General features: G+C 43.1%; 1 protein-coding gene across 2 annotated transcripts; it reads right to left on the minus strand.

The window, feature by feature from the left end:
* Positions 1-1,740: 1,740 nt before the first annotated feature.
* On the minus strand, positions 1,741-7,302 carry LOC123126736 (cyclin-dependent kinase E-1). Of its 2 annotated transcripts, XM_044546730.1 has the most exons (15): positions 6,865-7,302; positions 6,651-6,761; positions 6,424-6,527; positions 6,239-6,281; positions 6,048-6,146; positions 5,519-5,588; positions 5,341-5,435; positions 5,148-5,181; positions 4,976-5,060; positions 4,807-4,884; positions 4,638-4,685; positions 2,965-2,997; positions 2,765-2,873; positions 2,197-2,403; positions 1,741-2,096 (listed from the first exon to the last, which is right to left on the minus strand). In XM_044546730.1, exons 1-15 carry the CDS (start codon positions 7,087-7,089, stop codon positions 2,025-2,027), a joined length of 1,413 nt encoding a protein of 470 aa, XP_044402665.1. In that variant the 5' UTR covers positions 7,090-7,302; the 3' UTR covers positions 1,741-2,024. The 2 variants fall into 2 exon arrangements, with proteins under 2 accessions (XP_044402665.1, XP_044402666.1); XM_044546731.1 differs by lacking the exon at positions 6,048-6,146.
* Positions 7,303-10,935: the final 3,633 nt, after the last annotated feature.

Consider the following 10,935-nt stretch of genomic DNA (forward strand, 5'->3'; position numbering starts at 1 on the left):
AAACCATCGCACTATATAATAACAAACAATAATAAAAGTAAGAAAATTACACAAGTATCTATCTAAACCATACAAGTAAGAACTTTTTTCTTTTAGAAAGAAGATAAGGTCAAGAAGCTCACCACGGTGGTGCCGACGACGAGATCGGCGCGGACGATCGACGGTGGTGAGGATGGGGACGGGACCGGACGGACCGCCAAACCGAGACAAATCTAGAGGAAAATGGACTTTGGATAAGGAGCTTCGAGAGGAGAAAGCTTAAGTGTGGCTCGGGCATTTCATTGAACACCTCGTGTGCATAGGAGGTGAGCTAGAGCACCACAAAGCTCTCCCACGGCCGGCCAAAAAAACAGAGCACTCCACTACTCTGCTCGCGGGCAAGGGGGTATATATAGGCATCTCATTGGTCCCGGTTCGTGGCTGGAACCGGGACTAAAGGACCACATTTGGTCCCGGTTTCAACCACGAACCGGGACTAAAGGTTGTGGGCCAGGAGCGAGGCCCATTGGTCCCGGTTCGTATCTGGAACCGGGACCAGAGGGGCCAGACGAACCGGGACCAATGCCCCACGAGGCCCGACCGGCCCCCTGGCCTCACGAACCAGGACCTATGCCCCCATGGGTCCCGGTTCGTGACTGAACCGGGATTAATGGGCTTATGTGGCCTGGACCGAAGCCATATTTTCTACTAGTGTATGGTTAGGAGGGGTATGGGAGTTGAGCGGAAATTAATTCGGATGGCCTCCGGCATCGTGCTCCGCGGAGCCGTGTCGGGAACCCTAGCTCCAGGGAGCCAGCTTCGAGAAGCTACGTTGGACCACAATGTAAATTGAAGAAGTTCGAGGCGTCACACATCCTTAAAAACGCAAAGTTAGCGCAAATTACATCCCACTGACACCTCTGAGTGGAAAATGACTGGTTTTACGTCTCAGATGTATCTTTTGTTTGCTTGTTTCATGCTGCATTTATATTATTATTACATAGCTTTAGTATTATCTTTTATTATTTTTCTAGACTAACCTGTTAATTCAATGCCCACATTTAGTTGTTGTTTTTTGCTATTTTTTAGAGTTTTTAAATAAATCAGTTTTTTTATCAAAACAAATCAAATAAAAAAACATTTGTTACTTTCAGATTCAGCAAATTTCAGAAAGCATCGTAGCCACAAGAGGGGATCTCATGGAATCCATGTGAACCCTGGCTCGTGACCAAGGGGTGGGCCTCAATGGTTATAATATATCAAAATTTAACAAATGTCATCTAGTTTGGTGTGAATTTCATCTGTTTTTTTTTTTAAGATTCGTTTGAAATGGGACAAGCATTTGATGCCTGCAGTGACTCTTCTACTATATCTGTCCGTGGAGATGTTTGCAGACTTTTGTGAGGCCCATTTCGATGACCCTCATTGGAGTTGCCCTTAGTAAGTGAAGAGATAACTATTCTCAAAAAAAAAATGAAGAGATAACAAGGGCGGGTGGGAGTTGGAAGAGATGTTTAAGTGATCACATCTTGACCCTCAATTCTCACTAATCAAACAAATAGAACAAATTTTTCATGCTTTACATACATACGAGTAATTCCCAAAACAATGCATCCATATAAACATGTTGATTTTTTTTCAGAATTTTTTGAAACCTCAAAATATTATTTTGGCAGTATTCAAAATATAGGGCTCACTGGAGCTCGTCCTCCGAAGTGACTTTTTGCCCAAACCACTCGTCTTCCAACATGACCAGAAGAATTAAACTAGCATGTCTACCAGCTTGTCTTGTATATTCAGAATTCAGAATGTCAACTATTCTGCATGGAGCAGCTTAGCGCAGTAGCTGTAAAAGGCAATCATCCAAATTTCCTCTACAATGACCCTTACAGCTACTTTAACTTACCAAGCTAGCAGATAAGCACTATAAATCTACAACAACAAGCTTACATGGCCACCAGACGATGTATATCTATCTGGAAGATGTACATACATGATGATGCCATGAGTACATTTATATCAGTCAGTGCCCAGGAGGGAGGATGTCAGAAGCGCCTCTTCTGCTGAGGGTACCCAGGGTTCTGCATCCCCATCCCTTGATCAGCCTTCCTTCTCAACTGTCAACACCAAGAAAATCAAACGGCTTACTGATCGTCATAAGCGTTATTCAAACAACAGTAGCTAGGAACGTGAGATAATTAAAAATATAGAACAAACCTGGTGTGGATGAGACTGGCCACCTGCGCCTCTCTGCATTGGAATGTTACCGGGATTCATCCCAACCATGCCTGCTTGGGGTGCTGCGCCAAAGGCACCCATGTTTGCACCAGGAGGCATTCTTTGCATACCACCCATAGGCTGTTGCATTTGCCTTGGGATTTGTCTTGGTACAGGCTGGCCTCCTGGAGGTCCATTCCCTGATGGCTGAAACATGAATGCATCATGTTATTACAGATCATAGCTCGGCAGTTCTTAAGAATTCTTTGGTTCACTCAAAGTGGGACTGAAACAAATCTTGTGAGGAAATTAAACAAGAAACAAGACTTGTGATGCCTACATCTAACATTCTAACTTGACTGACTAATTAAATATGTTCTGCACCATTGGAAGATGATTTTGCTACAAGAAATCTAAATCTCCATAAGAAGCACATTCATTGCACAAGCTTTCCACTAATCTCTAAAAAAATCTTTCCACTAAGCTCTTCTCTATCAAAAAAAGCTTTCCACTAATCAGGTCGCAGATTGGAAAATTAAGATTTAGGCAGAGACAAAGCTTCTATTACCGGTTGAGTTGGTTGAAGGCTTGTTGTTCCTTCAAAATCTGTTGAGGTGTCTACTGGACGAACAGGATATGTGACAATTTTCTCGCCTGGCTGAGATGGTACAAGTGCACTGACCAGAGAGACATTTTAGGCACAGAGACAAGAAAAACCATCACTTTATAAAGTAGAGGCAGTTGAGACTCTATTCATACATAACTTACTTTCGTCCAGGTAGCGGGTCCATCCGGAAGTACCTAGCAAAGAGGTGGATGTATTCAGAAGAGTTGATATATCAAACTTTATTCCCCAATATCAGAAGAGTTGATATAATAAACTGTAATCGACAATATCCCCGCATTACAACTATGATTTTGTTGTGTTCACTGTATATTTAAAATATTCTACAGCATTCAATGGTTAAAAGTTATGTGTAATTAGCAATGACAACATTAGGTACAGATCAATCCTACAGGAAGAACCTTTGGTTCCTGGTTTTGGCCGCTTTGCTTTATGCTTGTGATCCATTTCAGCATTCTTCTAATAGGAAATAACACGAATTCTGTTCAAGGAGTGGCTTGGAGGGGGGGGGGGGGGGGGGGGGGGGGGATATGATGTAAGGCTGTTATGGTTTTTTCTGCTGTAACGAACTCCTAATGGTTTGTAATAATGGAAATCAGAAGGCAACCCCTTGTTTAAAAACCATTTTATATGTAAATAAAGGAAATTTTGAGGTTAAAACATAGCATGATTCCAAGAACAATTCCAGACTGCTTCTAAGGGTATCTCCAACACGGACCCTCAAATCATCCGTATATGTCCTTTGCGGGAGTCCGGGCACTTTTGCCATCCAGTGCTATCCCTCAAACGTCCGCGGACGCGTCCGGATGTCTGAATGCGGCTTTGCAGGAGCCCGGAAATCCATCTGGCCAATCAAAAGCCACCATGTATCCCTCCTCTCCGTCCGGATGGCGGAAGGCCGCCGCTAATTTTTTTCCTGTTTGGCGGAAGGTGAAGATGTTTGGCGGAAGCTGCTAGCATGTTTGGCGGAAGCACTAATTAACCTGTTTGGCGGAAGGGTAGCATCTTCGGCGGAAGCCACTAAATGGCTAGCATGCTTTAACTAGTAATTAAGTGCTAAATAGCATGTTTTGGCGGAAGGGGTAGCATCTTTTGCGGAAGCCACTAAATGGCTTGCTCCATGTTGGCGGAAGGCACTTAATTTTGGCGGAAGGGCTAGCATGTGTTATCTTAATATGAGGCATTTGACGGAATGCTATTTTTAGAAGTTAATAGGGGCGGACATTTAAGGTATAGCATTGGACGGCCGGCTCCCGTATCATGTCCGCAAACGCGTCCGGGCGCGGTCCGCGGACGGATAGTGTGTCTGTTTTAGGGGATAGCCTTGGAGATGCCCTAATAGAGTAGAGTAAGGCGGTTTAGACAGTGGCATAACAGGAGCGGCTAGAGTCTCCCTACTAGTAGCACAAAGGAAACCGTAGCATATTCCAAAGATCTCATATTTGGTAGCACCAATAAGGATGCATAATGGTCTGACAGGTAGTTAAAATATGCACCAGATAGCTATTGCGGGGCAGCATCTTTTTGCGGCTAGAGTCTCCCTACTAGTAGCACAAAGGAAACCGTAGCATATTCCAAAGATCTCATATTTGGTAGCACCAATAAGGATGCATAATGGTCTGACAGGTAGTTAAAATATGCACCAGATAGCTATTGCGGGGCAGCATCTTTTTGATGCTTGCTCATCTAGATTCAGGTAGCTTACTACAAGTCTAGAGCATGCATCAGCTAAGAACTAGTTATACAGATATGGAAACAGAAGCATCCAAACACGGGAAAGGGGGAAAAAGAATAGGTGAAGGTATTAATTATTTACTCATGCTCCAAAGCTTGTGCAGCTGTAATACGCTTTCGAGGGTCATACCTGAAACATGAGGAATACTAGGATGATAAACCAACACCATAATAGTACAAAAAAGAACAAAAAATATGTTCATCAACCAACGTAATGTTAACTCCAACAAACTAGAGAGCAAGAGACATACTCGAGCATTCTTGAGAGAAGGTCAAATGCAGGACCCTTCTGCGGCAAGTGAACAATAGTATGAAGACCTGTGTTCTCACTGCAAGGGAAATATTACAGTATATTAAGTTAAGTAATAATAAAAGAGATATTTAATCCTTCTTAGAGCAGCTCAACAATGTCCAACATACTACTTATGCCCCTGAATGTGTTGCTGGTCATTTTGCCAGCATGGAAGATTTGCAAGGGTAGGCCACTTCTCGACCGTAGGATGACCTTCACAAGAGTTGGGTTATTACTGTGAGTATATTTCTGATGAGCATGACAAAACAAACAAGACAAGCAAAAACAAGGAATACATACCTAAGACCTTAAAAATCTTGTCTAGTTGATCGAGCTACAAGACGTGTAAATCAACTGTGAGATATACCAATGGCATAAACAGAGGAAAGTTACTTGAGACATGATCGTCATGTAAAATATAACAACTTTAGTCTAGTGATATAATCTAAAAACAAGATGGCAATACTAACTAACTGAGTGCAACTGCCCATACTTGAAAAGGGTTTGGAGTAGCTTTTGCTTCAACCCCTTGGAACAGTGGTTTCAGTGTAAGCAATTCGGCAAAAATGCAACCAACTGCCCACATGTCTGGAGATGGTTAAGAGAATAACAGAATTAATGAAGAAAAGTTGATAGTAAAAGGATCTGTTTTTCTCTCTCTGCAAGGATACCAACAGCACTTGTGTAGTGTTTAGCTCCAAGTAACAGCTCAGGTGCACGATACCAGATAGTTACAACAACCTGAAATTTATTTCAAATCAGGGAATTAGCATAATAAATTGCAGTGTCAAAAGTACTGCAGAAATCTACCATACCACCTCAACTATTCATGAAGCAGTGTTGTACAAAATAATACTACCACATGCCGTAATTAATGTACAGTTAGAGTTAAATTTAGAAGGTTTAAGAGGGTATATTATGGGATTTAATGTGGATCCTCCTAGGCCGTCAATGGACTCCAATCAACGGCCAAAATTGTATTCAGATACTGAACTCAAACATTCAAAATGGGTGCACTGTGTGATAATATATTTGCATGCAATTGCAAATTATAAGCTTTGAGTCTATAAGAACAGTGGGGACCTGAGAATACTAGTGGTAACTTGGCGGAATGAGTGAATGACTGCATTCCATTACCAAAGTACCATCCTTTGGTTCCCTCATATTACTTGAAATAGGAATGTAGATAGAGCTACACACCCCATTGTCACTTAGTGGTTTTAGTGGAGCTTGATATATCCTAGCCAGACCAAAATCAGCAATCTTTATAATTCCATGTTCTTCTCCTTCTCCCATGACCTACTGGGGCACACCATTGCAGCATGCTTAGCAAGCAAAAGAGACAATACTGGACAGATTTGTGTATCAGCGTGAGGCATGAAGCAACATACCAGTATATTAGAAGGCTTGAGGTCTCGATGGATAATCCAGTTACTGCAGGAGGGGAGACAGGTAGGATAGATCAGATTTTGATAGGATTGATCCAGATAAACATTGCATATATTTACAGTGAAGACATAAGCTTGTGGAGAATCATGCTGCTCGAATTGTTAATAGAAAATATATATAGACATACCTATGGAGATAGTTGAGGCCATTGAGCAGTTGCCAGAGCAAGGATTTAACTGTGTATTGGTTAATGGAGAGGTTAAGCTTCTCTCTGTGATGCCGAATAACCTCCTGCGGATAGAGCAGTGCTTCGTTAATTAATTATTCCATCGAGAGAGTTGGATTTGAATTTCATACCAAGAGGTCGACAGGAATGAAAAAGGCACATATAAGCAGGGGATGGGAGTTGCATACATAGAGGTCATGCTCGGCGTAATCGAAGGCGAGATAGAGGGACATGTCGGCGTGGTTGATGTGGACGTTGACGAGCTTGACGACATTTTCGTGGTTGATCTCGCGCAGGAGCTGCAGTCAAAGGGCAAGCGTAGGGAGAGAGATTACAGTCCTATATGGCCAGGGTCTGGAACGCCACGAAGGAATGAAGCAACCGGCGGCGGAGATGAGTTACCATGATCTCTCTGATGGCGGTAGGCGAGACGCCATCGCCCTCATTGGATTGCTTGAACTTCTTGATGGCGATGGGGGAGCCGCGGCGGCCAGCAGCCTGGGGATGCGTTGGCTTGAGGCGCGCGAGGAAGACGAGGCCGTAGGTGCCCTCGCCGATCTTCCCCACCAGCTCGTACTGCTGCAGCCACGCGGGGCGGTTTGACCCTCCGCCGCGGCCGTCGCCCATCGCCGCCGACGGCAGTCGACCAGATCCCTCTCTTTCTTCTTCTTCCTCCTCTAAAGAGGAAACAGCGGCGAAACACGGCAGAGCTTGTGCAGAACAAACGGATCAGCTAGACTCGCTTCGGGAGGAGCCGGCGACCTAGGGTTTGGGCCCCGCCCGAATCGGAGTGAGAGAGGGATTGGGGAATCGGATGGGGGCGGGCAGGCTGGGGAAGAGAGTGTTTTTGCAAAATATGCAGCGTGGCCCGTATCCTCGCCTTTGGATGCTGATCGGATGGCTGCGGTCGAGTCCACAACTTTGGTTTGCGATTCATTCATTTTTTTTCTCATCCAAAAAAACACAAAGATTTCATCCCTTCTCCCTGCACACCAGCAATATTTTTCGTTCTCAACTCTGAAAAAAAAATCTTATTTCATAGGCATGCAAACATGTACTCCCTAATCTTACATTATGGGACGGAGGAAGTAGTTTATATAGAAGCGCGGTAATTTGCCCTTTATTTATCCTATCTTGAATTGCATAAAGTTTTGTCTCGCATCCCAAGGAACCACCTCGCTATGGAGGAGGGTAATTGGGTAGCTCGGCAAATTTGTCCCTTGGTGGCATACGTCTTTTGCATGGATACAACATCAACGTGCATAGATTTTCCTAACGCGTCACTCGCACTACTCTTTCCTAGATAACGTGTACTCTTCTCTTAACTACACGTTAATTTGAGTGGAACAATCATTTGACGTAGTCACAAATTCAACCACCCTATCAAAATGAAAGCTAAGCAGATGACAAAGACGTTCTTTGCCATCAGCTGGCAGATGGCAAAGAGCTGGCTGATGGCAAATTCCTAGTTTCCAGTAGTGAGTTAAGACCCTGAGAGCAAAATAGGGATACATTATACGTTTGATATCCCTCATGGTTGGGTTGTACATTCGTGAGGTGTGAGATTTGATGTTGTGCATGGTTTTTTAAATCTTGCCTCCATCTAAGCTTGGGAAGAACTAGGAAGGAGGATACAGATTTCATACAGTCGGTGCTATTGATGTTTGTGTAGGGTCATCCCCCACCCGCATCTAGGACTCTTAAGGTTTTTTAGGAGTAGGTGGAAGTGTTTTGTGAATGCCTCAAAAAATTTGTTGGGGATAGAGCAATTTAGAAACTCAATGGATCGGAGGGCTACATTTTTTACATTGCTAGGATGTCTTTCAGTGAAAGAGGCAAGATTGTTACAGAGGATGTGATGTGGAATGAGCATGTGTGAAGATGAGTGATTTGAACGTAGTTGAAGAGGGTTTCCCGAGTGAGAAAGACGAGGAATCGTGAGCGGCTACGAGAGTGTTGAGAGGATTAATGGGAGTAGTGGGCTTGTGTAGTTGACTTGATAGCAATATAGACCGGCATGCTGTTGGGACACGCGATACGCTACTCTAGCGATTAATAAAAAAATCCAATCGCGCAACCAAGATCATGCTGCTGGGGATAGATTACAGGCTCCGGTTTACCACTAGACGCGCAGTCACCGCGGCGAAAGTAGGTTGGTGATGCATGTAGTCGATCAGTGATAACCCACAAGTATTGGGGATCGCAACAGTTTTCGAGGGTAGAGTATTCAACCCAAATTTATTGATTCGACACAAGGGGAGCCAAAAAATATTCGCGAGTATTAGTAGCTGAGTTATCAAGTCAACAACGCCTGAAAGACTTAATATCTGCAGCAAAGTATTTAGTAGCGAAGTAGTATGATAGTAACGATAGAGTGGTAACAGTAACAGTAGCAGTTTTGTAGCAATTGTGACAGTAGCACGGTGAAAGTAACTTAGCAAAGATCAATATGTGAAAAGCTCGTAGGCATTGGATCAGTGATGGATAATTATGTCGAATGCCATTCATCATGCAACAGTCATAACATAGGATGACACAAAACTAGCTCCAATTCATCAATATAATGTAGTCATGTATTTCGTATATAGTCATACGTGCTTATGGAAAAAAACTTGCATGACATCTTTTGTCCTACCCTCCCGTGGCGGCGTGGTCCATAAGGAAACTAAGGGATATTAAGGCCTCCTTTTCATAAAAAACCGGAACAAAGCATTAGCACTTAGTGAATACATGAACTCCTCAAACTACGATAATCACCAGAAAGAATTCCAATTATTGTCACCTTGGGGTATGCGGATTATAACTCATAATAGGTGTATACAACTTGCAAGATCGGATCGAGAACACACATATACTCATGGAAACATAAAGGGTTCAAATATGAATTCATGGCACTCGGGCCCTAGTGACAAGCATTAAGCATAGCAAAGTCATAGCAACATCAATCTCAGAACATAGTGGATACTAGGGATCAAACCTTAATAAAACTAACTCAATTACATGATAAATCTCATCCATCACCGACCAGCGAGCCTACGAAGGAATTACTCACTCCCGACAGTGAGCATCATGGAATTGGCAATGGATGAAGGTTGATGATGATGATGATGGCGACGGATTCCCCTCTCCGGAGCCCAAAACAGACTCCAGATCAGCCCTCCCGAGGAAGAACGGGAGGCGATGGCGGCTCCATATCATAAAACGCGATGAATCCTTCTCTCTGATTTTTTTCTCCCCGGTTAAATAGAGTTGGAGTTGAGGTCGGAAGGGCTCCAGGAGGCCCACAAGCCTGTAGTGCGCGTCCCGGGGGGTGGGCGCCCCCCCAGGGCTTGTGGCCTCTAGGTGGCCCCCCTTTGGATAATTCTTGCGTCAATATTTTTTATATATTCCAAAAATATTCTCCGTAAATTTTCAGGTCAAACCGAGAACTTTTATTTCTGCACAAAAATAACACCATGGCAATTCTGCTGAAAACAACGTCAGTCTAGGTTAGTTTCATTCAAATCATGCAAAATAGAGTCCAAAAGAAGGGGAAAAGAGTTTGGAAAAGTAGATACGATGGAGACGTATCAACTCCCCCTGCTGAAAACAACGTCAGTCTAGGTTAGTTTCATTCAAATCATGCAAAATAGAGTCCAAAAGAAGGGGAAAAGAGTTTGGAAAAGTAGATACGATGGAGACGTATCAACTCCCCCAAGCTTAACCCTGCTACTTCTTGAGCTTGCGTTGGTTTTTCCCTTGAAGAGGAAAGGGTGATGCAGCAAAGAAGAGATAAGTATTTCCCTCAGTTTGAGAACCAAGGTATCAATCCAGTAGGATAGAACGCACAAATCACAGAATACCTGCACAAAGAATCAAACAAACTTGCAACCAACGCAATAAAGGGGTTGTCAATCCCTTCATGGTTACTTGCAAAAGTGAGATCTGATAGAGATAGATAAACGATAAAGTAGATATTTTTTAATATTTTTGGTTTATAGATCGGAAAGTAAAAGATTACAAAAATAGTAGATCGGAAACTAATATTGTAGATCGGAAACTTGTATGATGGAAAAGAGAACTTATATGATGGAAAAGAGACCCGGGGGGGCATAGGTTTCACTAGAGGCTTCTCTCAAGGTAGAAAATAATACGATGAGTGAACAAATTACTGCCAAGAAATTGATAGAAAAGTGCAAAGTTATGACGATATCTAAGGCAATGCTCATGAATATAGGCATCACGTCCGTGTCAAGTAGACCAAAACGATTCTGCATCTACTACTATTACTCCACACATCGACCGCTATCCAGCATGCATCTAGAGTATTAAGTTAATAAAGAACGGAGTAACACATTAAGTAAGATGACATGATGTAGAGGAATTAACTCAAGCAATATGATGAAAATCCTATCTTTTTATCCTCGATGGCAACAATACAATATGTGCCTTGCTGTCCCTACTGTCACTGGGAAAGGACACCGCAAGATTGAA

Source organism: Triticum aestivum, chromosome 1B, assembly GCF_018294505.1.
Source record: "Triticum aestivum cultivar Chinese Spring chromosome 1B, IWGSC CS RefSeq v2.1, whole genome shotgun sequence".
NCBI lineage: Eukaryota > Viridiplantae > Streptophyta > Magnoliopsida > Poales > Poaceae > Triticum > Triticum aestivum.

Excerpts from the sequence above, each read along its gene's own strand:
- LOC123126736 (XM_044546730.1), bottom strand. The coding sequence starts at position 7,089 with ATGGGCGACGGCCGCGGCGGAGGGTCAAACCGCCCCGCGTGGCTGCAG. Across the intron at positions 6,528-6,650 it reads ACGCCGAGCATGACCTCTAT|GAGGTTATTCGGCATCACAG; the intron begins GTATGCAACTCC and ends CTCTATCCGCAG. Across the intron at positions 4,885-4,975 it reads CACATTCAGGGGCATAAGTA|TGAGAACACAGGTCTTCATA; the intron begins GTATGTTGGACA and ends TTTCCCTTGCAG.